At 44.8% G+C, this 27,445-nt stretch overlaps 2 protein-coding genes across 3 annotated transcripts; one reads left to right on the top strand and one right to left on the bottom strand.

The window, feature by feature from the left end:
- The first annotated feature begins 1,105 nt into the window (after positions 1–1,105).
- LOC124515745 (UDP-glucuronosyltransferase 1A1) lies at positions 1,106–26,789 on the top strand. 2 transcript variants are annotated; one of them, XM_047084757.1, is made up of 5 exons: positions 1,106–1,999; positions 21,619–21,750; positions 22,364–22,451; positions 22,739–22,958; positions 25,372–26,789. In XM_047084757.1, exons 1-5 carry the CDS (start codon positions 1,136–1,138, stop codon positions 25,667–25,669), a joined length of 1,602 nt encoding a protein of 533 aa, XP_046940713.1. In that variant the 5' UTR covers positions 1,106–1,135; the 3' UTR covers positions 25,670–26,789. The 2 variants fall into 2 exon arrangements, with proteins under 2 accessions (XP_046940713.1, XP_046940714.1); XM_047084758.1 differs by lacking the exon at positions 1,106–1,999 and adding an exon at positions 12,638–13,529.
- LOC124515746 (dnaJ homolog subfamily B member 3-like) lies at positions 7,122–7,844 on the bottom strand. The gene has a single exon (XM_047084760.1). It carries the CDS (start codon positions 7,842–7,844, stop codon positions 7,122–7,124), a length of 723 nt encoding a protein of 240 aa, XP_046940716.1.
- Positions 26,790–27,445: the final 656 nt, after the last annotated feature.

The raw sequence follows: 27,445 nt of genomic DNA, 5'->3' as shown, positions 1-27,445 counted from the left end.
GGTATATGTCTCCTTTACTTATTCTAGCCAGATTTATATCTTGGAGTTGCTAAAGAAAAAAATCCAATTGAGTACACTTGAAGATCCACTGGCTTTATTAAGGACTCATGAATCGGCAGCATCTCATGTAGCAAGCAGAGGGGAGCTCTGAGGCATTGTACAAAATGGATGGTTTTCAAAGGAAGGAGGGTGGGGCAAGGAAGTTATTAGCAAACGACCCCCATCCCTAAACAGAATAGCAGAAGATTGGAGAAGAGGAGTTGAGACAGAGCCTGAGTCGAGGCTGGGTCATGGTGTCCACTTGTTCCAAGGTGAGCATGCCCTGCACGAGGGTGCTCTCTGCCCCCACTAGGTCATCGCTAAGGGTCACCTTGCCCATTTATGCTGTAGATAACAGCAACTCTTATTTCGTGGAGTAAATATAGAATGCTCAACAAACACTTGTGTTGTCTTCGAGTCTCCAACGCAGGATCCTTCGAGATATTTCCATATTTGACAGCCACCTCAAGTCTTCCCTGACCATTGCAAGAGACGTCCTGATGTGGAAAAAAAAAAAAAAAAAAAAAAAGGACAAAACCAAAGAGCTAGTGTTGCACTCCCCGTTTAGAGAAAGCTGCCTTAGCAACGTTATAGATCTTTCTGGGTGTGCTCCATGTTACCCGTGCATGGGAGGAAAGAGCATTAAGAGTTGTCAGTTAAGGGCACATCCACCAGAGAGGTTAGTTATGCTTGGAGACTGGGGCATTGGGGACTCCTCAGAGCTTGGTCACAGCCCTTTAGGATGCCATTAACAGAGAAATAGGAGAGCCAATGAAGCGGGTATCCACAGTCTTGTTCTGAGAATTGGATAAAAAGCAAGAGAGTGAGTTAGAATGATCCTTGGAGAGAGCAGCGAAGGCAGGTGAGTTTTCCCTACGTACAGGGAATTGATCTCTCCCTGTGTGCAAGCAGAAGGGTGGGGCCAGCGGTGAACGACCGGCATAGATTTAGTTTGTAATGATTAACATAAGGAAGGCACGCTGCCTGCCAGTTACTTGCCCTTCTGAGTGACTCAATGATAAGATAAAGATGATGGAAATAAATGCAGGAGACACAGCCTGATTGGAAAAGTCAGCTGCTTTGATCTTCCACGGACATGGCTGCAGGATTCCTGGTTCCCCTGCCGGTGCTCACGGGGCTGTTGCTGTTCCTGTGTGTTGGGCCCCGGGCTGAAAGTGGGAAGGTGCTGGTCTTGCCCACGGATGGCAGCCACTGGCTCAGCATGAAGAAGGCCCTGCAGGAGCTCCACGCCAGAGGCCACGAAATAGTGGTCGTTTCGGCGGAGGTGAATCTGAATATCAAAAAAGAGGACTTTTTCACCCTGATGACCTACGCCATTCCGTGCACCCAGGAGGAATTTAATGACCTCTTTCTGAGCCACTCTTATCTGGTTTTTGAAAAAGTACATTTTCTAAAGATGTTTTTGAAAATCACGGAAAATTTGAAAACTGCTTCTTTCATTTTTCAAAGGTCTTGCAAGGAGCTGATGTACAACAAGGACCTGATCGGGCACCTGAACTCCAGTTCCTTTGATGTGGTTTTAACAGATCCTGTTTACCCCTGTGGGGCAGTCCTGGCTAAGTACCTGTCACTGCCTGCCGTGTTTTTTTTGCGCTCTGTTCCATGCGACTTAGATTTTGAGGGCACGCAGTGCCCAAACCCTTCCTCATATATTCCTAGGCTATTAACAACGAATTCAGACCACATGACATTCCTGCAAAGGGTCAAGAACATGCTCTACCCTCTGTCCCTGAAGTACATTTGCCACATTGCTTTCACTCCTTATGCAAGCCTCGCCTCTGAACTCCTGCAGAGAGAGGTGTCGGTGGTGGATGTTTTCAGCTCTGCATCCATGTGGCTGTTCAGAGGAGACTTTGTACTGGACTACCCCAGGCCAGTGATGCCCAACATGGTCTTCATCGGGGGCATAAACTGTGCCAACAGGAAGCCATTATCACAGGTCTGTATGGGTGCCTACAATGTTCCAAGTGGAACACATGTGTTTTTTTTTTTCTTAATTTACTTCCAGGTGTTTACTTATCTACCAGTCTTTCTAAAGATGTCTATCTCTCGTTCTCCTGACAGTTTGGTAAGATGAATGTTGAAGTGCCTCCACTAATGCAGGAAAGGTTTGCCAGGGTCACTGAGAAAAATGAGAGGCAGGGGTGAGCGTCTGTGATAGGATTGGCAAGTGCTGCTTTGAGTCAACCAAGACTATCTTCCAGGCAGGCGCCGTCTTCATAGTTGTGCAATTTTCTCCAGCTGTGTAGGAGCAGAGAAACCGAGTTGTGGGCTGATCCATCAGGAGGTTTTGCTTGTGGGTGTTTGCTCATCCTGGAGGACAAAGGAACTATCGCATTGTGTTTGTTGACACGGTCGTTTTTAGTGGCTTCGTCTTGGAAGGGACTAAAGTGTGATCATAGGAGACCTAAACACCAAAAGGGAGCAGGAGTGTCTGAGAGCTTGAGTAAATTAAGGGGAAGTGAGACAATGCAGAAGAGAGAAGGTGGGGTCTCTGTGACCCGAGAAAGTAACCGAGTTCAAGTTTTCAGAGAGGGAGCTGTGCTGACAAGTTTTCCGACCAGGTGTTGATATCTGGTATATAACTCGGGACTAGCAGAATTGCATGGCAGGTCGGTTGAATGGCTTGGGATGCTGAAGTCATCAAAGGCTGGTCGGAGGGACTAAGAAAGAGATAAAACTAGGAGCCTATAAACCCAGTGAAGCGGAGGACGGTGATGAAAAGAATGGAGTCTAAAAGGGGAAAGAGTTGTTGGGAGGGCTGACCACATCACCAGGCCCACCCTCCCAGCTCAGGTTTCCATGGTCGAAATTATTGCTTTACTAATACTTTCAGAGGCATCTGACATTAATCCTGGATATTTGGGTTTAATTGAAATAGGACTCATGGGAGCTATTTTATTTCTTAATCCACTGAGTTAGCCATCTTTTTTCCCCCCATTTATGCCATATTCACTGACTTTATATTAACTTCCATGACTTTAGATCTTTTATAGTTTTTGCATTCTTACTTCTGTATCTCTTTTTATTTATGTACATATTATTGCACAGGACTCTAATGCCATTTCTCTTTTTGCTTCAGACCACAAGCGAGCTATACTATCTGGCTTTTTCCTTTGTGCAATGCATTTATTCACTTAAAAAATATATCTTAGGCTTGTAAAAATTGAAAAATAGGAAGGCATTTAAAAAGTAACTGGTGCTCTTTTCTTTTAGTGTTGCTATGTAAATATATCCTCTGGAGTTAACTGCACTGGTTCAAATTCTCACTCCCGTTTTTCTAGCTGAACGGGCAGGTGGGCAGGTGACCCAACTATTCTGGCCTTACTATTGTCACAATGAGCATACAATAAATATTATCTATTACCATTATTTAAAAAGTGCCCAGCAGGACAAGGTATGTCATCTGGAGACCGTTAGATGTTTGTGCCAATTTATTTGGTATGCGAAAGATCATTTACACTGAAATTCTCAAGTATTATACGTGCTAGGCACACCATTATCACTTTTGTTCCACTAAATTCTTTTTTACTTTGAGATTTTGTCTCTCTTACTTTGGTTTACCCTCAGATGTGACTTCTTTCGGTACTTGATGCAAATTTTCTCCAAATGTGAAAGATCGAAGTCTAAGTCTTTCATATTTTTGCTCCTTTTCTTTCTTAGGATTTCTGATGGGTGGAGTTCTTTTATTGGTTTTCTCAAAGAAATAATTTTTGGAATTGTTTATTCTTTTTACTATTTTTGTTTTCTATTGCATTAATTCCAGTTTTCTTTTTATTAATGATTGTCATTCTTGTATTTTTTGGTTTATTTTATAGTTATAGTTATTTTTCTAATTTTCCTTTGGTAAGCATTAAGTTCCTGTTAGAGTTTTCTTAATAATGAAACACCGAAAGTCATAAAACTTTTCCTGTGTTTCCTAGGTTTTCGCATAAATTGCTCATATATTTTTCCTTTTTGTTTTTGGTAACTCAATGGTTTGGATTTCCTCTTTGAGCTCATAGCTATCTTCAAAGCTGTTTCTTTATTCCCATATAGTTAAGGTTTATATTAGCTATATTTCTCTTATTTTTCTAATCATTTTATATTTTAATCAGAGAATGTTTAAAAAATTTTAGTAGGCATGTTTTAAAAAAGGCATGAAGAGGGTAAAACTAATTTTGGTATATTTTATTCAATCAAATATATATAAAACATTATACCTTCAACATATACTCAACATAAAATTATTAATGAGATATTTCACTTTCTTTTTTAAAAAGTTTATTTATGTTGAGAGAGAGCATGCGTGTGCTTGAGAGAGCATGAGTGCATGAGCAGGGGAGGGGCAGAGAGAGAGGGAGAGAGAGAGTCCTAAGCAGGCTCTGTGCTGCGAGCATGGGGCCCAAAGTGGGGCTTAATCTCACTAATGGTGAGATCATGACCTGAGCCAAAATCAAGAGTTGGATGCTTAACCAACTGAGCCACCCAAGTGCTCTGAGATATTTTACATTCTTTTGCTTTCATACTAAATCTTCAAAATCTGGTATGTATTTTACACTTACAGCATATTTCAATTTGGACTGGCCACATTTCAAATGCTTGGTAGTCACGTGTAGCTAGTGGCTTCTATGATCGGTAACTTATTATTAACATTTGTAAATGTTCCATAGATACACCTAAAAATGTATATTTAAGTTTTTTTCTATTTAAAAAACTGTGACATCCCCAATTCTGAAAATGGTGTCTTAAACTACTTCCTTATTTAACTGGGGTTGCTCTGTGGGAAAGTGCTAGTGAGTCCATGGAGAGTCCACTGCAGGGTCTTTGAGATGGTCATCTTTTGCACCAAAGGAAATGCCATTTTCTCCACTCTGAAAGCCCACTCAAGCCTTTCCATAAAAGAGGAATATTGATATACAGGACTGTGATTCTGGGGCCAAGACATTTTTTAAAAGAGATTTTCAATTTGAAAAATTCTTTAAATAAAATGGTTTCTTTTTCTGTAAAAGGCAACTTTCCACTTAGCAGCACTAATTCAGATATATCAAAACTGGATGCTGTTTGCCCTCAACGGTTATAACTAGCCACCATTCTACTTTGTCTTCACGAATTTGGCCACTCCAGGCATCTCATAGAAATGGAAGCATACACTATTTGCCTTTTTTGTAACTGACTTTCTTCACTTAGCCTAATGTCCTCAAGGTTCATGCATATTGTAGCATTAGGTCAGAATATCCTTACTTTTTAAGGCTATAATAGTCCATCGTATGGATACACATTTTGCTTTTATATTCATCCATTGACTCATCCATTGTAGGTTGCTTCCACTAGAGCTGTTGAGATCCATGACTTCTGAGTGACCCCAGTATGCCACCCAACTGAAGACTTTCCTGAACAATGAAGACTTATGTTAACCAATTGTACAGACACAAATGCACTTATTGTGTCCTACACAGAGCAGTAGTTGTTAACCCTTAATTAGCATAACCACCATGAAGGTGTGCACTTTCCTATCACTTCGAAACTCCTGACATCCCTTCTCCCCCTGCTCCTCCTCCCCTCCCCACCAACAACTATGAATATCTTCACTGGTGAGTCCCCTTGCCTGGCAGGCAAATGAACTCATTTTTTTAAAAGCTCTGGCAGTCTTCTTTATTATAATACTTCTTGTACAATTAGTGGCTAAGAAGCACTGCCCAGGATACCTCAGTGACCACTTGACGTGGTTTTAACAGACTGTGTGCCCTTGTGGGATAGTAATGGCTGAATCCTATGTTCCTGCGAGGTCTTGCATGCACACCATTCCATGGGGATTGGGCTTAACTCAACTTCACATGTTCTTAATTAAGTGTGCTCAGGCCACATGAGCTTCCTGTAAAGAATTACAAATAATGCTGCACTTTTAGTCTATCCAGTTCCGTGGCCTTTTTGTTCCCATGTCTTACGCACACTTTTCCTTAGACACAACCAAAGGGGATGGATGGCACATTTTGTGATGGGCTATCCCAAGGTAGCCATGCCCAAAACAGTTTTCACGACGGGGATAAACCGTGGCAACAGAAATGTATTCTCTCCAATATGCATATGCTGCCTCACCCAATCAGTATCCCAGGCTCTCCAATCTTCCTGGCTTTTGTCAACCTATTTTAAAATAGATACATTCTGCACATGGCAATGGGATAGTTTTGTGTAGTTTTATGGAAATACTTTCCACATTTCCATAAATCACAGTTGTAGAACCAAGCTGGGTACAGGCTAGTAATCCTATTTGTGTTGGGTTTTGAGTAATCACTACCACTGGTTTACTGCTTACGTGACCTGAACAGCATCCTAAAGATGTTGTTAACTAATCATGTAACCATGAAGAATTCACTGAAGCATTTTGCTCAAGCCTTTGGAGGGAACATGTTCCTGCTAACACTGATGTCAGTCCATGAAACTCACTTTAGACTTCCGACCTCCAGATCCTTAAGAGAATAAATGCGTCTTGTTTTAAGCCACCAAATTTGTGGTAATTTGTTCCAATAGCCAATGGAACCGAATACACCACTTTGTCAGGTTAACCTGTTTTTTAAAAAGGCTACACTTAATACTATATTTAACCGGAAAACTCTTACTAGTCACTGGCATTTATGTGGGACTAAAAAGCATCTTTAAGCCAGAAGGATTAATATACTCACATCCTTTACTACCATGTGTTGAAAAATTGGAAGTAAAACGAGTTATCTTGGCAACGTTAACTTCAGAGCAAACTACCTGGCTCACATTTCAAACAAAATGGAAAGGCAAGGTTCAAGGTGCTGTAAACATTTTGTCCCAATACTACGAAATAATCAGCATCTGCCTCGGGATTGTTTAATAAATAGCAAAGTGCATACAGGTATTTACAAGTTCTAAAGACAAATGGAGGTCTAATTGTATGGTCCCAATAATAACAACAAATAGGCATCGGCATGAACTGTTTATAAATTCTCGAGTACAGTTGTTCTGAAAGTAGAGTGCACTTGCAATCTTCAAAAAAAAAAAAAAAAAGTCCTGTTGCTCCTCACAATGTTTTTTGAATTCAACTTGGACTGGAATTACTTGGCGTCAATGTGTAGCAACTGCTCTCTGCCGTTTATGACCAGGGACTTTAGCTCTCCGTCTTCTTCCACCTCCACCCTTTCTTGGCCATTCTCAATGATTCTCTTGGTGGTGATTTTTTTGCCATTGACGATTTCGGTGGAAGTCGACATGGATTTGAAGTTGCCGGTCCCACCACTACCATAAGACATGGCGAAGGAAGAAAGGCCTCCATTCCCCAGGGAACCAAAGGAGCTAAATCCTGTATCAAAAGAAGAAACACCACCCCCAAATGCTGGAAATCCACTGAAGGCGGTGAAGAAGGGCGCGGTCCCCCTGCTTCTGCTTCTCCGGGAGCTCCTCCGACCGCCCACAAGGTTCCCCAGCGGGTCTCCAAAGAAGTCAAAGGAAAATGGGTCCCGGCCGCCGAAGAACTCCCTGAAGACCTCGGCCGGGTCGCGGAAGGTGAAGACGTGCTCGAAGGGGTCGCGGAAAGGCCCACCGCCCCCGCCGCAGTCCTCCACTCCGGCCTCGCCGTAGCGGTCGTAGACGTCCCTCTTCGTGGCGTCTGACAACACCTCGTAGGCCTGGGCCACCTGCTTGAACCGCCTCTCCGCCTCCTCCTTGTTCTCGGGGTTTTTGTCGGGGTGCCACTTGAGCGCCAGCTTGCGGTACGCCTTCTTGATGGCCTCGGACGAGGCCTGGCGGGGCACGCCCAGCACCTCGTAGTAGTCCACCATGGTGGACAGCGCGGCACGGCCCGCGGGCCACGGGCACGACGAGGGGACGCGGGCCCGAGTGCCCCGCGACGCCAGGCAGCAGGGAAGGGGAGCCCTTGTGACGTAGCCCGCGCCTCATTGGCCGAGGCCGCATCCCAGAATGCAGCGCCGGGGGGCGGGACCTGCCGCGCTTCCGATGAGGCTCTCTGTGGCGTGGTTCGCTCGGGCGCGGACGCCCCGCCTACCGGGGCCCCGCCCACCACCTGGCCCCACCCACCCGCCTTCCGGCTGGGGCCGGTGACCTACAAATCTCGCTGGAAAAAGAGGAAGTTAGCGGGTGGAAGTGGGGGCCCACGTTCTGGCGGTGGGGCAGAGTGGTATTTTTAAAGCAGGCTTTCTGTCAGACACCCCCCCCCTTCGCCCGGTGGGCGTAGACTGATGGCGGTGCGTTTAGTCTGACCTTGTGCTGAAGGTCACCCACATCGTTTGTCCAGGACAGCAGTTCTCCTGTGTTTTGGCCCCAGGACCCTTTTGCTTTAGTTTATATAGGTTGTAACAATCAATACTGACACCGTTAGAAATTAAGGCACTCAAAAAAACCCTCAATAGTCAATTTAATAGCAATAAAACCATTACACGCTAAGATAAATCATATTTCTATGGGAAAACAACTTTTTCAAAACAAAATTGCTGAAGAAGGGCATCATGTTACATTTTTTGTGTCTCTCTGGTTTAAAAGAAGAGAACTGGATTCTTCTGCTTCTGCAGGCAATCTATTGCTATACTACAGGTGATGTGGCCAGAGAGAGACTCCACTGTACATAAAAGAGATCATGTGAGTGAAAAAGCCAGATAGTATTATCGAAATAGTTTTGACTTTGCAAAATTCCCCTAAAAAATTCTTGGGTGTTCCCATGGGGCTTTGGCCCACAGTTTGAGAACTCCTGGTCTAGTATGTCAAAACTAGTAAAATTTGCTGGCAATAGGGACACCCGGGGGGCTCAGTCAAAGGTCTGACTTCACCTCAGGTCATATCTTGCGGTTTGTGACTTTGAGCCCCGCGTGGGGCTCTATGCTAACAGCTTGGAACCTGGAGCCTGCTTCAGATTCTATGTCTCCCCCTCTCTCTAACACTCCCCTGCCTGCACTCTGTTTCTGTCTGTCTCTCTCAATAATAAACATTAAAAAAAAGTTGCTGCTGTGTTTACAGTGCTGGTCAACTTGGGTGCAGTAATTATTTCCACTAAAACTGCTCTACCTTGACTGTGATTTTGTTTTTGGCATTTTTGGACCTCTGACTTCTCTCTATTTTCTCCTTATTCTCTGACACTGTATTTTTTGCTTTAATAAATGGTAAGTCAACACCAATAAAGGTCACTAAGCTCTAATAGGAAAATGATTAACCGATGAACTCTGTAATATTTCATCATAAAGGGTAGTAGACCCAATAAGGCACACTCTGTCACCAGAACAAACTGCTGACTTTATGCCACCAGAACAAACTGCTGACTTTAGGTCATTTTGAGGTACCGAATACAATCCTATAATCATGGATTTGACATTTTATAATCAAGGAATAAACAGTATTAGGAAGCGGATTTGGAGTAGAGTCTAGCGTGAACCAAGCAATGTGGGAAAAGCATGATTGGGCAAGGTCAAGTGCTCCAGAATGACTGGAGGGAAAGGGGCAGAGGGAGGGGTCTAGTGAAAGGGCTGGAGAGGAGGAATGAGCTTGGACAGGTGAGCTCAAGGTCCATTCCAGTGAATTCTGAGGGCAAGCCCAAAGACTCTGAATTTTATTCTGGGTCCTAGGAGATTGTTGACCAAGGTTTCAGGGATGGTGGTGGGATAGGGCAGTGCAGGGGGCAGCTGATGGAGGGTAGACGGGGGTTGGGAGCCTTGGGGTCTGAGGCCCTGATACAGGACTATGGCATCTCTGAGACAGTGGATCCAGCAGTTGCTTGCATGGATATGGGGCCTTGAGCAAAGGAGAAGGGAAGAAGGGAAGACACCTCTGTACAAAAAACATTTACTGAGTATTTACTGCCTGCAAAACCACCTGAGTGAGTGATTCCAAAGCCGAAACCCTGCTTGTAAGGGTAGAGTCATGGCTCCAAACCATGCAGGTGCAACAGAGGCCTCAAAAAGTTCTGAGGCTTTGAGTGATGCAGGGAAAGTCATAAAATCATCACAGTGGTGACTGTGTGGGTTTACAGCCCTTTTGCTCTGGGCAATCTACAGATGAACTCTTATGACACTGAGAGTTCAGAAGAATGATTGCCCTTAATGTTTAAATTGGATTGTGAATTTCAGAATGGCAGATAGGGGTACACCCAAGGAGCCAAAACATTGCTACCTCTTTGCTACCCACCCGGAATCTTAGTCCTGGAGAATGGAAAGTGCTTGGGGTGGGGTGGGTGTGGGTGGGGAGCTTTGGAGCTCCCATGTGTAGGAGTGCACCTATATACAAGTAAGTACCAGACTGGATGTCTGTGGAGGAAGGATGGTGGGAAGGGAAATCTTGAGTACCTATTCTGTGCACCAGAATGAGGGAGGCCCTGTGAATATGCCCCACAGGACATCAAAACTTTAAAGTTAGCATTTTCTCCATGACCTTCTAACAGGTCCCTGAATATGGGTGGCCAGTGACGTCCATGGTCAAAATGCCAGGGTCTGTGCTCTCATCCTGGGATTGTAGAGTACAGCAGTGATCTCCAAAAGAAAGGACAAGGTGATCAGTTCTGTCTGCACTTGGATTTGCCATTTCTTAGAGAGGGGCATTTTTAAAAAAATGTTTATTTTATTTTTGAGAGAGAGCCAGCGAGCAAGTGGGGGGGGGCAGAGATAGAGAAAGGGAGACAGAGGATCCCAAGTGGGCTCTGCATTGGCAGCCGAGAGCCCGATGTGGAGCTTGAACTCATAAATTGTGAGATCATTGAGCTGAAGTCCAACGCTCAACTAACTGAACCATCCAAGTGCCCCAGGGAGGGGCATTTCTATTTGCGACTCCCATACTTGCTCTCTGACCCTTCACTTGATCTTTTGGGGCTCCAGCTAGTGCTGGGTGTTGCTGTGGGAGCACATTCTACTTGGTCCCCAAATCCTGCCCTCTGCCTTCTCTCCATTTATTTCAATTGAGTAATGACCTTGGGAATCACAGCTTTACTTCTGACTCCTAGTTGGCTGTAAATTTTGAACCCAGCTGTAAGATCTGGGAACTGCTAGAAGCCATGGGGAGCTGTAGGTAAGAGCAAGGTCTCTATGCTCTGACGCTTGGGGCCCGGATCTCAGTCTGCCGCTTAGTAAATTCAGGACTCTGGCAAATCACCTTGTCTCTCTGAGCCTCAGTGTCTTCCTTTGTAAAATGGGAATAATAGTACCCGCTTTAAGGGGATACTTCTGGGGATTACATAAGATGTGTTGTAAAGTGCTAAACACCACACTTGGCACCTAGTGCGTGCTCAGTAAATATACATTCTTACTGTTTCTGTTCACCTTTCCCCTTTGCTTCAATGGGGTCATCAGAATTTCTCAGAGTATCTGCTTTCCTTGGGCCTTGGGGTTGTGTGACAAGCACGGTTTCACTTACTTTTGCTCACTTACCGATTTTCGTTTCTGACTGACAGAGTGCTCTCTCACTGCCTCTCTGAGGGAACGCGGATCTGCCCTGGAAAGGCCTTCTGTATGTGGCACACTCGGGTGGCTTTCCCTTCCCGCCATTCACTAGCCAGCGGCGTTCATTTCCTTCCTGGCGTGCCTCTCATGCATCTGCTCACCTGTTTGCGTCGTCAGTCTGTCCCTTCCGGTGGAACCGGAGTTCTGGGGAGGTGGGGGACTCATCTGGACTCATCTCTGCTGCTACCCCAGACCCAGCCCCAGGCCCAGCGCTGTGCACGCTGGACTCAGTAGGTATTTTGCTGGGTGAATGAATCAAAAAATGAGGCAGTGATTGGGCAGAGAGCCCTGAGTCACCTGTGGGGAACGTTCTTCAAGGTTACCACGGGCCCAAAGTAGGCTTGCAGTGTCTCGTTCTTTCCTTTCCATTTTATTTTTTTTAATGCTTATTTATTTTTGAGAGAGAGAGAAGGGGGAGAGGGGCAGAGAAAGAGAGAGAGAGAGGGACAGAGAATCCCAAGTGGGCTCCGAGCTGTCAGCACAGAGCCTGACGCGGGGCTCGAACTCACAAACTGAGAGATCATGACCTGAGTTGAAGTCGGATGCTCAACCGACTGAGCCACCCAGCTACCCTGTGTTCTTTCCTTTCTAAAAAGACATATTCTGCTTTCTATTTCATTCCTGAAAAGGAAGTCTAATTTGTCACCCCATAGCCTTTTTCTCCCTCTCTGGTGACACTCTCTTGGTCCGTGGAAATACTCATCTAATCCATTCAAAGGTGCTGGTGCTGCATTCCCTCCTCTGGCCCCTCAAGAACGGGACCTGAGTGGTTGGAAAAGAATTCCAGCCAGTCAAACGGTTGTTGTCTAATGAGAGACCTAGTACGCTTGTCCTGATCAGCACCCGGTGATGTAGGGAAGTGTTGAATCACCGTATCGTACACCTGAAATGAACTGAACTGAAATTACACTGTAGGTTTGCTAACTGGAATGAAAATAAGAACTTGAAAGTAAATAAATACAAAATAAAAATACTTGGAGGGTGGGGAAAGAGACCTAGAAAAGCTCTTAGCCCTCGTTAGTTGCACGATCTTTAGCTGACTGACAGCGACAGTCATGTGATACAATCAAACATTAACTTTGAGTGTAGATTGGTTCTTGCGACATATAAGTAGAGGAGGGCAAACCTTTGGCAGGTGAGAGGCTTGGTAGCCGATACAGGAGAACCATGGCAGCGAGGTCCCGGGGGCCACGTCCGCTTGTGCTGAGCCTGCTGCTGTGTGCCCTGAATCCCCTTCTGTCCCAGGGCGGGAAGCTGTTGTTGGTCCCAGTGGACGGCAGCCACTGGCTGAGCTTGTTCGGGGTCATCCAGCGGCTGCACCAGCGGGGACACGACGTAGTGGTCATAGCCCCTGAGGCCTCCGTGTACATTAAAGAAGGAGCGTTTTACACCTTGAAGAGCTACCCCGTCCCATTCCGGAGGGAGGATGTGGAAGCGTCTTTTACTGGTCTCGGGCTCGGGGTTTTTGAGAAGAAGCCTTTCCTGCAGCGTGTGGTCGAGACATACAAGAGGGTCAAGAAGGACTCTGCTCTGCTTTTGTCTGCCTGCTTGCACTTACTGTACAACGAGGAGCTGATGGCCTCCCTGGCGGAAAGCGGCTTCGATGCCATGTTGACAGACCCTTTCCTTCCTTGTGGCCCCATCGTGGCCCTGCGCCTGGCACTGCCTGTCGTGTTCTTCTTGCACTCACTGCCATGCGGCCTAGATTTTCAAGGTACCCGCTGCCCCAGCCCACCATCCTATGTGCCCAGGGTTCTGTCCCTTAACTCAGATCACATGACTTTCCTACAGCGGGTGAAGAACATGCTCATTCTTGTGTCAGAGGGCTTCCTGTGCAATGTGGTTTATTCCCCATATGCGTCACTTGCTTCGGAAGTCCTTCAGAAAGATGTGACTGTCCAGGACCTTATGGGCTCCGCATCGGTCTGGCTTTTCAAAAGTGACTTTGTAAAGGATTACTCCAGGCCCATCATGCCCAACATGGTTTTTATTGGTGGGATCAACTGTGCCAGCAAAAAGCCACTGTCCCAGGTGGGTATTTGAGGGGGAGCTTTACAAGCCTGTCTCCTTGCAAGTACTTTGGATGGATGAACTTGCCCCTGACATATGCTGAATGAGCACGCTGAGGTAGTGTCACATGCCCTCTTTCGTTAGTTTCTGCTGTACAAATCTCCCGGGTCTGGGGTCGTAATTTGTATCTGTCTTGGGAATCATCTTCTGGGTTATTTCTTTGTATAGGACACTTTAAGAAAGCATACTTTGGGCTCCAGTGGAGAGTAACCAATTAGATGCAACAAAGGTTAATTGCCGTAAGCACAGAGCAGTGAGTTCAGGGATCCTTGCAGAGCACAAAAATCTGCAGCATGCACCTTCCTGCCCTTAACTGGGTTAGACACCCAAGGTTCAAGACTGCTAGAATAATTCTTTGACATCTATGGACCATGGTGGCACAAGTTGCCTTTATGTTTCTGGTGTTGAAGCTCCAGTTACTCGATAATCTGCTAGGAAGCCGGGTCCTGCAGTCCCCTGTCTTCTAATAAGTAAACATGAGACAGTCCGATCCTGGCATTCGGCAGAAAGGTCCTGAGTCTCATCCTCTGCAATGCTGCTAAGTTAATTTTTTTCCCATAGAGATTTGAGGGATGCAAAAACATAGCATTCACAATCTTCTTCCCACATCTCAATGGAGGTGATAGAGAATAGCAGGAGAGTCTCTGTCAGTTGGGAGGTTGGGAAGGATTCTCCAAGAAGGTCACATTTCAGTGGGCATTTGTTCATTTATTTCACAAGTATTGGTTGAGGATCCATTGGTAACCTAGGCACTTTGCAGATTCTGAGTCTGGCTTCTACTAAAGGGACTCTACTCACCCTCAGACAGCACTGAATCTTATTTCCGGGGTGACTCCATCGTGATTCACATTTTAAACGATCATGTTAATGTCACGGCAAGGAGAAACTCTAGACAGCAGAAAGAACCCTGCGGGAGAATTCCAGTGCTGTGTGGATGCCTCCACTCCGTTGCTGCATGACCAGATCACCTCTGTGAGGCTCTGATTCCTCCCCCATAATGTGAAGTGACATCTGGTGACTCCTACCAATAAGATTCTGATACCCCAACAGACCAGCAGGCCTGTTGGAGAAGTATGTGCCTGATGAGGTTATCTGCTTAAGAAAGGAGATGGTGTTGAGTTTTTAGAAAGCAAAACGACAAAACCTCATGTTAATAGAAAACCAGTCATAATTCTCTTTCATATATAGGAAAAGGTGAAATATTACCAAACCAGTGGGCACATCATAGATCAAAGGAAAGAGAGCTAGTCAGCATGGCCAAGTTAAGAGTGAAATTAAAGAGAAATATTTTTGGCATCATTATATAGGATCCAAGTGAAAATGATTGTTTGACATTTACTTTGAAATTTAAAACTTTGGAGATGTGCATGCATAATAGAAACTCCATTTGAAATAGAAGGGTTTGTTTATAAACCTGCATGGAATGTCCCCCGTTACACTGGCCTTCTTTCTACTCCTGGGACATTCCAAAATCTTTCCCGGTTCAGGACCCTTGAACTTGACGCTCTGTCCTTCTGGGATGCTGTGCCTGAGTTTGTGAGGTGGCTGTCTTTTTATTTTTCAGATGAGCTGCGATATCACTTCCTCAGGGAGTCCTTCTCTCCAAGATAGCGTCCTGTGCTATTTCCTTCATAGCCCATTAAATACCGCAGTCATTTCATTTAGATAATTGTTTATTGACCATCTCTTCCATACATGTGGGTGTGGGGACTACTTCTGCCCGTCACTGCATCCTTAACACTTGGCAAAAGGTCTGCCCGTGATTGGTGTAAATATCAGCGTAAATATCAGAGTCTAATAGGCGCTTACCAAATGTTTGTTAAAGGAATGAATGAAAACCAACAAAGGGCGTGAACTGAGGACTAGTCACCAGATAGGCAGTGATCTCCACCAGTTTTCTGGACTCCTACAATTACATACAAATATAGGTACCTGTAGGTAAGTTTTTGTTCTTCGTTTTACGAATAAGGTAACAATATATCCCCACTGCTCACCTATCAGTATGTCCTGAATGTCGTTTTGGTTCTAAATATTATATCTAGTTTTTAAAACCGTTCCATGTTTCATGGTATCTATGGGCCGCATTCTGTTTGTCACCTAATATATATTAGCAACGAAATTTATACTCCAGAGACTGACTTGCTCTTCCTGGTGCTACTTCAAATATTACCTTAACCAAAGATCAAGTCGTTTGTAGTTTTCTTCATATTTTTCTGTTCCTTTCTGGGTCAGATTTTCTTAAGTATTTTACCTTTTTTTTTTTTTTGGTCATTACTGTGAATGTGATAGTTTTTCCATTTCTGCCTGTAGCTGGTTATCTACTCACTATTCAGCCCCAAATAAAAATTCAGCCAACTCAAAATATTGATTCTGTCATTTAAAAAACCAGTAGGCTGGCTTTCATCAATAAAGAAAATGTGATTTCTTCTGTTGTAAATTCCATGCCAACTATTGGTCTTATTTAAAAAAATTTTTTTTTAATGTTTATTTTTGAGAGAGAGAGAGACAGAGTGTGAGAGGGAGAGGGGCAGAGAGAGAAGGAGACAGAATCCAAAGCAGGCTCCAGGCTCTGAGCTGTCAGCATGGAGCCCAATGTGGGGCTTGAATCCACAAACCATGAGATCATGGCCTGAGCTGAAGTCAGACGTTCAACCGACTGAGCCATCCAGGCACCCCTCAAATATTGGTCTTATTGAATTCACTGGAATCTTTCAAAATAATTGAATAATGTTGGCAATCACGAGGATTCTTGCTCCTGATTGTAATGAAGATTGATTTTCTTTTTTTTTCTTTTAAGGTTTATTTATTTTGAGAGAGAGCGAGGGACCAAGAATGCAAGCAGGATAGGGTCAGAGAGAGAGGCGAGAGAGACAGAATTCCAAGTAGGCTCCACACTATCAGCATGGAGCCTGATGTGGGGCTCGAACCCATGAATTGTGAGCTCATGACTTGAGCCGAAACCAAGAGTCAGACACTTAACCGACTGAGTCACCCAGGTGCCCCCTGAAGATTGATTTTCATTTCATCATTTTGTATTATGTTTGCCATTGTTCTTTGGCAAATAGCCTTTATTTATTTAAATGATTTTCTTCTTTAGGATGTTTAACAGGAGTGGCTACAGAATTTTATCAACTGTCTTTCTCAGTATCATAGTTTTTAGCATCATTTATTGATATATATATATATATATGTTTTAAAGTTTATTTATCTTTTTTTTTTTATTAAATTTTTTTTTTCAACGTTTATTTATTTTTGGGACAGAGAGAGACAGAGCATGAACGGGGGAGGGGCAGAGAGAGAGGGAGACACAGAATCGGAAACAGGCTCCAGGCTCCGAGCCATCAGCCCAGAGCCCGACGCGGGGCTTGAACTCACAGACCGCGAGATCGTGACCTGGCTGAAGTCGGACGCTTAACCGACTGCGCCACCCAGGCGCCCCTAAAGTTTATTTATCTTGAGAGAGAGAGAAAGAGAGGCAGAGGAGGGAGGGGTAGAGAGAGATAGAATCTCAAGCAGGCTCTGCACTGTCAGCCCAGAGCCTGATGCAGGACTCAATGTCACGAACCATGAGATCATGATGAGATCATGACCTGAGCCGAAATCAAGAGTCAAGACTCATCCGACTGAGTCACCCAGGCGCCCCTCCATATATTTTTTCCCCTGTAAATTTCTCTAAGTGGTGAGTTGTGTTGACTGAGTGTTAGTTGCTGCCTTGTTTGGTGCAAACAAGCCTCAGTGTGAGAATGTCTTTGTAAACTGTACCTGGCAGAAGCCCTCTTTGTCCTACTTAATATTTTTAATTTGAAATTCCACTTTTTTGATATTAATATCACCGCTCCTGCACTATCTTGCTATTTCCCTAGTGTCTTTTTGGCACCCCTTTGTCTTCAAGCTTTCTTTTTTTTCTTTTTAAATAACATGGAGCTGATATTTTTAGCCTGGTTGAGAGAATTTTGCCAGTTTGCAGTTCATTTAAAAATTGATAGATTGGATTCTAACTTTCCCAACTTACTTTATTTTTATTTTATGTGGTCATTTTTCCTTTTCCTGATTTTTGCTGGTTTGTCAAGTTGCTATTCATTTTCTTTTTTCCCTTTTGTTTATTTTTTATTTTAGAGAGAGAGAGGGAGGGAGTGCAAGTGGGGGAGAGGGGCAGAGGGAGCAGAGGGGAAAAAGAAAATCCCAAGCAGACTCCATGTTCAGTGCAGAGCCCGATGTAGGGCTTGATCTCACAACCCTGAGATCATGAACTGAACCGGAATCAAGAGTTGGACGCTCAACCAACTGAGCCACCCAGGCACCCCACATCCCCTTTGTTAATTAAAGAATCTTACTCCATGCTCCCATTCCTTTAGCAGAGATCGTGCTGGTCCCAATGCTCTTGGTCAAAGTCCTGATCTTCAAGAATAAAGATGCAATATTTAGTTGATAAGGAGAGTCCATAGGGACTCTGGGAAGTCCCTACTCCATAGGGAAAGCACACCTGGCATCAGACATGTGTGGGATGCCTGATGGACAAAAGATAGTAGAACAGCATTAAGAGCAAAGGACTGAAGCTCAAGAATTCCAAGATATCGTTCCCCGCTCAGAGTGAGAGACCATCGTTGTGGACAGCAGCGATTCAGAGATGATATCCACCCAGACATGTTGGGTCTGAGGAAAACACCCAAAGAGAAGGTGGGTGAGAACAGAGACTTAGAGGTGGAGAGAAGAGAGACTGGTGAGCAAGGAAGCTTGTGGTCTTTGTCAGTGGCTCTGCATGCGTAGTGATAAAGCAACTGGTTTCCAACATGCCAAATGTTTACCAAGGGTTTTGAGAAACAGAAGCCATTTGGGAAGACAAAATCTAATAAAGGCCTGGAACTCAAAATACTAAACTCTCAGCAGAAGCTAGGATCTGTGTTAAAGACTTCAATGAGGTGGGCAGGTGTTTTCACTTCAGAGGTGGCCTCGTGCATTTTGGAAGGGGATAAGAGGTGGAGGAATCGAGGATTATCTTCAGTTAACACACCACCTCACTCTTTGACCATACCAGAGTCTGTGGAGTTAGGGCCAGGTTCATGGGAAGTTTTGCCAGTAGGGTGTGGACCTCACCATTATTAAATCCCAGAAGAGCTTGCCGAGAGTGGACGTTGCCCATGACAACACCAGCTCTGCAGTTTGCCCTTCCGTGATCTGTAGATGAACTTCTGTGACATTTAAACTTTAGTCTTGCTATTTAACTTTGGGTGTTTACGGACCTGTGGATTCCTTTTTACGGTAATCACACCTGGCTGGGTGCTGAGTGGGTGTGGAGGAGTGTGCAAGGAGGTGAAACCAGATATGGCCCTTTGTAGACATAGTTAGAGGAAGAGTGGGTTTCATGCAGGAGGGAAGGTCCTGGGAAGTGAGGTAAGCCATGTACCTTCACTCAGGAGAAAGAGCTCAAAAGGTCCTTGGAGAGGAGCCATCTTTCCCCAGGAAAGAAGGATGTAGTGCATCCTGGGGAGGAAGGACTTCAGAAAAGCCATCCTTAGGAGGTCTTTGCCACAAACCAAAAATGCAGCATGGCAGTGGGGAGGATGATGCTGGCCTTCCCAACCTTTCAGATGAGCCCCATGGAGAAGGCCCAGGACACAGCCACTAGGAGCTAGAAACCTTGAAGAGAGCTGCTGGGATGGGATGGGGGTGAGGACCAGGCAGGAGGCTCACCCCTGAGGAGATGTTGGGGCTTTCCTGGTCATGCTCTGAACCAAATTTGAAAAAAGTCCCTTAAAATCATGTGTGCTGAGGCCTGTCAGAAGTCTTCTATGTGTCACTCCAGGGTGGCCAGTGTTCTGGTCTGTCCGGGACTGAAAGTGTCATATCCCAGGAAACCCCTCAGTTCTGGGCAAACTCTACTGCATCACACAGTCTCAATATCCGTGGCATTCTTGGGAGACATAGAAAACCATTTGGGAGATTCTGAGGGAGTTAATTAGATCATTGATAACCTACAGTTGGGGGGAAATTGCTATACTCACACCTTGCTCTATTTCCTCTATGTGGAATTGCCACGCTGTGTGTGTGCACGTGTGTGTGTGTGTGTGTGCCTGTGCACGTGCATGTGTGCATGCCTGAGTGTGTATGTACTTTGCCTCATGACCAAGTACTCTGGAGTTGGCTTTGAAGGTTGGGGTCAGAGCAGACTGAGCTGTGATTATCGCTGAGGGTTGAGTCTGGGGGTTTCCTTACTCTCTTCCGGGGGTCACAGCCACCACTCATGACTCAATGCAGCTAATACTGCTATTCTGATTGGATTAATTTTTGGTTGCTACCTCTCAGAGCTTTTGTTTGACATCCGTCTCTAAAGTCGATTCCTTATTACTTCAGGGGTAGGGCCTCAATAGGTCATAATCTGTGATCTGTACTTACTAGTGGGGTCCCCACCATCACTGTCTCTCACTCTTATACACACAGACACTTCTAAGATCCCATCCCCCTGCTTCATCCACGGGAACGACAGATCGTTAGGTTGTCAGAATGTCAGGTTCATTATTCACTAGAAAACCACTCGCAGTTCAAATACACCAAAACTCACTCCATTAAAAAAAGTTGCTCCTCGAAAAAGAAGATGATTTCGTCGCAATAGAGCAGTATCCGCAATGGGAAAGGCTGAATTAGACCCCGCCGTTTTCTAATGACGTAGTCTTGCACGCAAGGCCCAGGTGGAGGGCTTGTCACACAGCCCCTCTCTGCTCTTCATTCCTTGTTCCTTGGGTCATCTGGTCCAGAAGTTTCTTCAGAAACAAGCCCCACTGCTTTGTCTTGAGCTTTGTCCTAACAGCCAAGGCTGCAATGCCCGATGGCGGTCACGGTTGGAGGAGTGGAGCGGCCTTGCAGCTGCAATCTTCCTTGGATGGCGGCGAAGGATATACTGCTCGAAGGAATCAGGACACGGAAGCATCTCTGGAACGGGACATGAACACTCCAGGGGGGTCATGTGCTGGGTGGGTTGAGACTCACTGCCTGTTTATCCTTCCCCCCCGGTGGCTTGGGTACTCAGGGTTTTCTCACATGCCCCTGACCTTCTCTGAACTCCACAGAGGGGGCTCAGATCCTGATGCACACTTAGCAAGGTTTTCTCTTCCGCTTTTGTATCTTTCACGCTTAGGGAGATTTTCTGCTTTCGACAGTATTTTATGAAACCAGCAAAGAGAGATTCAGGTGTCTTTCTGTATGTTCTTGCTAAGGCAGGAAAGTTGACTTCCATTCTTCAGAAAGCTCTTCTCCAGGAAAGGTGGGGAAATGCCAGGTTGACTGGTTAAATTTCAGCACTGAGTTGACATGAATATGATCCCCAATCACCCCCGTGTATTGGCTGTGGGAAAGCAAGAATTGTTAAAGGTGGTCTTGGCTATTTGAGGGTTTTCCTTAATTGTGAGCCTCATCCTCAACGCTATTTGCGGCTTCGTGCCTTGACTCATTCGTTCTTTCAACATAAAAGGAATATTCCAGAAGCCTTGAAAAGTAATACACATCTTTACTGTGGATTTTCTTAAAGGGGCTGTGCAGGAGTTTTAGAGTCTGCAGAAAGCTTTCTGAAATTCTCTTTGGGCAGCTTTCCTCTCTCCCAATGTCTCCCTTCACCAATCTGCTAAACGGTTCTCTCCCCTCTCGGTGACACTCATCCACCTTTCCTCCCTCCTTCCACACTGCCTGCTGCTCTCTCCATCAATCCCTTTCCTGAAAGCCTGCTTTCTCCCAAGATGCTCTCAGATGCTTGAAGCCCCTGGGAAGTGGATCTGGTCTTCCCTCTGATTGCTTTTCCTTTGGGAAATTAGCACACTACCTGGATTCTGCATCTCAAAGAAGAACCCAGAAGATAACCAGATAAGCAAGAAGCCTTCCTCCTGTGGAAGGAATAACGGGGGAAGGAAGTCTATAACATGCACTAATATTTTGTGTCTCTAACACACACACAGAGACACGCGTATTCTTAACATGAAGAGATAGGATTCATAGCTGAATGGATGCAGTTCCCAAAGAACGTGAGAAGAAAATTAACTGTAAATTTCTCTTCTGGTTCTAGGAATTTGAAGCCTATGTTAATGCTTCTGGAGAACATGGAATTGTGGTGTTCTCTTTGGGCTCCATGGTCTCAGAGATTCCCAAGGAGAAAGCTATGGAGATTGCTGATGCTTTGGGCAAAATACCTCAGACAGTAAGAACATGCCATACGATTCTGTACCTTCTGTATCTGTATCTTCACAAGAGTTGGAACCCCAGACTTCTAGTATCGGAGTTAATCCTATCAGTTGGACTTTAGGCTTGGGGTTCCCTGCGACTTCCTGATTACTAATCCAAAGGTCTTTTTACCATGTCACTCTCAACTGTTCTGTTAAACCGCGGTCTGCTTTCCTTGGAGGTCTCATTTTCTCTAAGAAAGTCAACAGCGTATTAAGGAGAATTTATTTTATCGACAAGATGAACAGGACAGTGTTTCTTCATGTTACATAAGGAGTATTTCTACAAAAAAAGCTGCTGGTCAGGACACAGGATTCATTTCTTACATTGCTGCGCCTATAATTCTACACCCACTCGTTTCATTAAGTAAACTTTCCCCCGAAGTGCAGAAATGTGCAAAAGTCATAAATGTACAGCTTGGTGGATTTGCACAAATTCACAGCTTGTTACCAGTCCCCAGGAGCCTTCCCAGTTGCTACACCTCCCTCCCCTGCCAAGGTTATGTTCATTCAGTGGACTCTACATTCTAGCTACTGTGGCAGATGTTTCGGAATCATTGTGTTTTTAAACTCTGTTCCTGTCTCTGCAAGGTCCTGTGGCGGTATACTGGCACTCCACCACCAAATCTTGCGAAGAACACAATACTTGTCAAGTGGCTTCCCCAAAATGATCTGCTTGGTATGTGAGCAGGCTCTGCGTGTAGGTCAAACCCAAGTGCAATTACGAAAGTGGCTTGCGTGTGGCTGTTCTAAAGGATTATTTAGCTGGAACATATCATGGCCAACGTATTCCACGTTGCTTTTTACCTCGTGGGGTATCTCACCCCATGTTTTCCTCTGCAGACTTCTGCAAAAGCCACATGTGGATGGCACTGAGTCCTTAGCATGCTTGCAGAGCATAGATGCTGTCAGACCGTGCAACTCGGTGACCTGACTGCTGGCATCCTTCCCTGTTTTGCTTCTCAGGTCACCCGAAGGCTCGTGCCTTCATCACACATTCTGGCTCCCATGGCATATACGAGGGGATATGCAACGGCGTTCCCATGGTGATGCTGCCCTTATTTGGTGATCAGATGGACAACGCGAAGCGCATGGAGACCCGGGGGGCTGGATTGACCTTGAACGTCCTGGAAATGACTTCTGAAGATTTAGCAAATGCCCTAAAAGCTGTCATCAATGACAAAAGGTAAGAGAAAACGTACAGAGGAATACTACTTGTATCTTGGCCATCTCATTCACAATAAATATTCAAATGTGAAAACAAATACATAAAAACCTAATTAATAAGTAAGATGACTTTGGGATTATTATTATGCATTTCATTAAAGGATGCTTTAATTCCTAGAGAACTTCTCATAGAAATGATTTTAAAGAGTTTTTTTTTTTAATTTTTTAAGTTTATTTATTTATTTTGAGAGAGAGAGAGAGAGAGGAAGGGAGGGAGAGCACGAGTGGGGGAGGGGTAGAGAGAGAGAATCCCAAGCAGGCTGTCAGTGCAGAGCATGATGTGGGGCTTGATCTGACAAACTTAGAGCTCATGATCTGAGCTGAGATCAAGATCAAGAATCAGACGTTTAACTGAGCCATCCAGCTGCCCCAAAACTGATTTTAAATATTATTTCCCTTGGTAGGCTTAAAACTTCAATTTGTTAAAAAATATTGTCACCAAGTAGATGTCTACTCTATGAGATTCTACAAAGAGAGAAATATTCCGTAATGAACCTAGTGTCCATAAGATAAAAACAAAGAGCTTAGAAGCATAGTTCTCTCTAGCACTGAAACCTGTGAGAAATTTTGTTCATGGGGATTTATAAATGGGGGGGGGGTGTCACGTGATATCCCAAAGGCTTGTGATAAAGCAAAGGTGAGTTTATTCAAATATGGCTCTGAAAGAATTCAAGAGGCAAAAGCCATCAGATCAAATGGTCTTTGCGTGGAATTTATTGTATTGATGTCAAGTTCACTAGTAACAGCTTGGTCAAAACCTTGTGGGAAGAATTGATAGCCAGGGTGGACTTCGTCCAACAATTAACAGCCCGCGTGTGCATGTGCATGTATGAGTGCGTGTGCATGTGTGTGTCTCCATGAGAGTGGAGTCTTCACCCATAGTTGCTTCATCTTGAAAAAGACATCAGTTAGAAGGACAGATGTGGAAAACTGGAGTGTGTTCAGATGGGAGGAGACATTGCACAGGGTGACACAGTGAGACTGGGCAAGGAAAAATGGGGGAGAGGTGGGGTGCCCACATGTGTGGTGCCAATGGATGGAGAAGAAAAGCCCACATAACCCAGGGGTAAATGCCCAGAGTGCCTGGTGGGTGCCATCCCTCTCTTCTGAATGGCGCCTTCCGGCCGCCCAGCTTGTTGGGGTCAGGATGTGCTGCTCACACATTGGCGCCACGGAACCCCGACTTCTCTCCATGTGCTGACAAAACTCATTCCTGAGGTTCACATTCGTAATGCAATTTTGATCTTTTGTTCCGTGATACAGACGACTATCTGGAACCTAAAAATGGCTTGGTAAAAGTTCTCTTATTTTTTAAAAACGTTCATCAATCAGCCTGAGAGTTTAGCTAACTGCATTTGTTTGTGAGTTCTCGCTACCTAATTGTGCATCTCCCTGTTCCCAACACTCTACATGGGGACATAAAATAAAGACATCAGACGATGCAGCCAGGCCATAACAGGTGCTCAATAAATAATGAGTGAATGAAAGTTATAGAAAATCTATCTTGTTTAAGAGAAGATTTATACAAAAGAAGATGTTTAACAGGCCTTATGGTCAAATATTGCTATCACAATACAATAATGTATCCAAATAAAATGGCAGACCTGTTTAAAGGTGGCAATTATCATAATTACTCCTGAATAAAAGCGTCTTCCATTTTTCTCTTTCTTCTCCCTTTCCTTTCCTTTTTTCCTCCCCTACCTTCTCTTTCTTCTCGCAGTGCATCCACACTAAGGGTGAAACATCTAACCCAGTTTGGATGTGGATGTTTCGATTCAACTACCAACGCTGTCTAAAATAAACAAAAACCCATTTTGTTTCCCAGGCTGCATAGACACAGCCTCATGCTACAGTTAGCACTTGGACGGTGTGATGCTTCACCAATGGAAAGTATGCCGCCACCTTGCGAGGGCACTTACAAATGGCTTTGACTTTGAGTAGATGTGATTGTTTAAAATTGTGAGAGGGAAACTGCTCATAATTTCTGACATGACCTTTTCCTTTATTTCTTTCTCTTATTATAAAGAGTCATCTAATTTCCTACAAAAATATCATGAAAAAGAAGAGAAGAAAACAGGAAGCTAGGTTCAAATAATTTAATATTATAATTTTGGCTTCTTGTTTTCTTTCTACGTTTTTTTTTTTAATTTCAGAGATAAAGACCAGTTAGTGTGTGTGTGTGTGTGTGTGTGTGTGTGTGTGTGTGTGTGAGATGTATGGTGTGTGTGTGTGTTCTTTTTGGCCATAATAGAAACACATTTCCTCTACCAAGTTTGTAAAATCTGGGAGCCTTCCCAACCACAGCAAGCCTAGAGGGAGGATGGTCGGTATGGTTGGTGTTCCAGAATTCACGTCACTGTCTTTGTGTTTAGCTACAAGGAGAACATCATGCGCCTGTCCAGCCTGCACAAGGACCGCCCCATCGAGCCCCTGGACCTGGCTGTGTTCTGGGTCGAGTTCGTGATGAGGCACAAGGGGGCCCCGCACCTGCGCCCTGCAGCCCACGATCTCACCTGGTACCAATACCACTCTGTGGACGTGATCGGCTTCCTCCTGGCCATTGTGCTGGGCATTGTCTTCATCACGTACAAATGCTGCGCCTTCGGCTGCCGGAAGTGCTTTGGGAAAAAAGGACGAGTTAAGAAATCTCACAAGTCTAAGACACACTGAGAGGTGGGTGGGGAGTGAGGTGACCCAAAGTTGCAACCAGAGGCAACGTTAAATTTGTTATGCTTATTCAAGAAATACTTAGCCCTAAGGGAGATACCCCCGTGGTTTTTTTTTTTAAATAGAAACAATCTAGGGGCGCCTGGGTGGTTCAGTCAGTTAAGCATTTGACTCTTGATTTTGGCTCAGGTCATCGTCTCACGGTTGTGAGGTCAGGCTCCGAGTTGGGCTCTGCACTGAGCGTGGAGCCTGCCTGGGATTCTCTCTCTGCCCCTCCCCTCCCCCCCTCAAAAATAAACAGATAAACAAACTTTAAAATAAAAGCAATCTAACTGCTAGTCACACCTAGAGGTAGAGATACTTGAATATGTTTTCTGCCTCCTTTAGGATCTTTAATTTGGACTACGTTCGTCACTTCGGATGACTTTCCAGGGGGGTTGGACAGGTGCCTCCTGCACTTCCCATTACTTTTCTTACTCAGCAAATGAGGCTTGTTTGGGGGCACAGGTTCCAGGTGGTCTTACCCCCTCTACCTGGAAGGACAGCTCTAACATCGTCGTCTGGCTTCTGTAGACTGTTGCGATCAATTCTGTCACCAGTAATGGCAGGTCCTAACTTGCATTCATGCTTCACAGATGTCACTTTGTGTATACAAAGAAGGAAACATTTGTTCCTTTAGGGCATAGTGCCTTTACTTGAAATAAATGAATGACCTAGGGGCGCCCAGGTGGCTCATTCAGTTAAGCGTCTGACTCTTGATTTTGGCTCAGGTCGTGATATCTTGCATTCGTGAGATCAGGCCCCGCATCCAGCTCTGTGCTGATAACGTGGAACCTACTTGGGATTCTCTCTCTCCCATTCTCTCTCTCTATCAAAATAAATAAAAATAAACTTAACAAAATAAATCATTGGCACAGGTTCTTTTGAGAACAGTGTCTGATTTCTGGCTTTAGGGAAAAGAATGATGTATAAAATTGATGAGTGGTGGGCTCAAGGGTATCATCATGGCTTGTGTGCCAAATGGATCTGAATTTGAGGGAAGCCCAAAGCACATTGTCTCACAAGTATATTTTCTCTGATGTTTTCCACAACTAAAGACATTAATAAATTCATAGAAATTCTATTTCTTAGGTGTTCCTCTCTTCATTGTTGTTGCATTTATTTGCTGTTACGCCACCCGTGCTAATTCCGCAAATAATATACCAGTATGACCGAACTTTTGGTCGTCCAATCAGGAATGTGGAGGGAGGGGTTGCACAGGGAAAACATGGCCACCAGAAGCCATGACTGACCCCGGTGGTCAGGGGAGAGGGAGCTAGTGAGCCGGGGACAGGCTCCCGGATGTGTCCACTACACGTTTATGTTGTGTCCGTTTTCCCCACATCCTGCCTTGGTGCTTCTCGTGCATTTAAAGTCACGGGTTTCTACAGATACTTATTTTCAACTTAGTTCCTGTAGAAGCAGAGGTAGGAAGCCCGGTAGAGTGACAGCACACGAGAGTGGCTGATTTCATGAATGGATTATACAGGAGTCAAATGTTATTGCCCTCCCCTGAAAAAGAAACCCAAAAAGCATTTTTATTTCAGAAAACCAAGTACAGCCCTCTTCTTTGTCCTTGATCTCATCGCTTTAGTGTCTTCTCTGGATAGTATGTGCAGGGGCATCTCACTTTTTCCATGGCTTCTGTACTCGTTATATGTGCGACAAAAAAGCGGCCCCTTTCTGCACCCCTCCTGATAGCCAGGCCCTTCACAATGTGGCTTTGCAGCTCTTCCCATC

The sequence above is a fragment of the Lynx rufus genome, unplaced genomic scaffold (assembly GCF_022079265.1).
Source record: "Lynx rufus isolate CCGP_SWC_20201006 ecotype Redwood Valley unplaced genomic scaffold, mLynRuf1.p SCAF_2, whole genome shotgun sequence".
NCBI lineage: Eukaryota > Metazoa > Chordata > Mammalia > Carnivora > Felidae > Lynx > Lynx rufus.
This window is presented reverse-complemented; position numbering and strand designations above follow the sequence as displayed.

Bases quoted from the DNA above. Each gene is read 5' to 3' on its own strand.
- LOC124515745 (XM_047084757.1), top strand. From the start codon at position 1,136: ATGGCTGCAGGATTCCTGGTTCCCCTGCCGGTGCTCACGGGGCTGTTG. The intron at 2,000-21,618 runs GTCTGTATGGGT...TTCTGGTTCTAG, and splicing joins ACAGGAAGCCATTATCACAG to GAATTTGAAGCCTATGTTAA. The intron at 22,452-22,738 runs GTATGTGAGCAG...TTTGCTTCTCAG, and splicing joins TCCCCAAAATGATCTGCTTG to GTCACCCGAAGGCTCGTGCC.
- LOC124515746 (XM_047084760.1), bottom strand. From the start codon at position 7,844: ATGGTGGACTACTACGAGGTGCTGGGCGTGCCCCGCCAGGCCTCGTCC.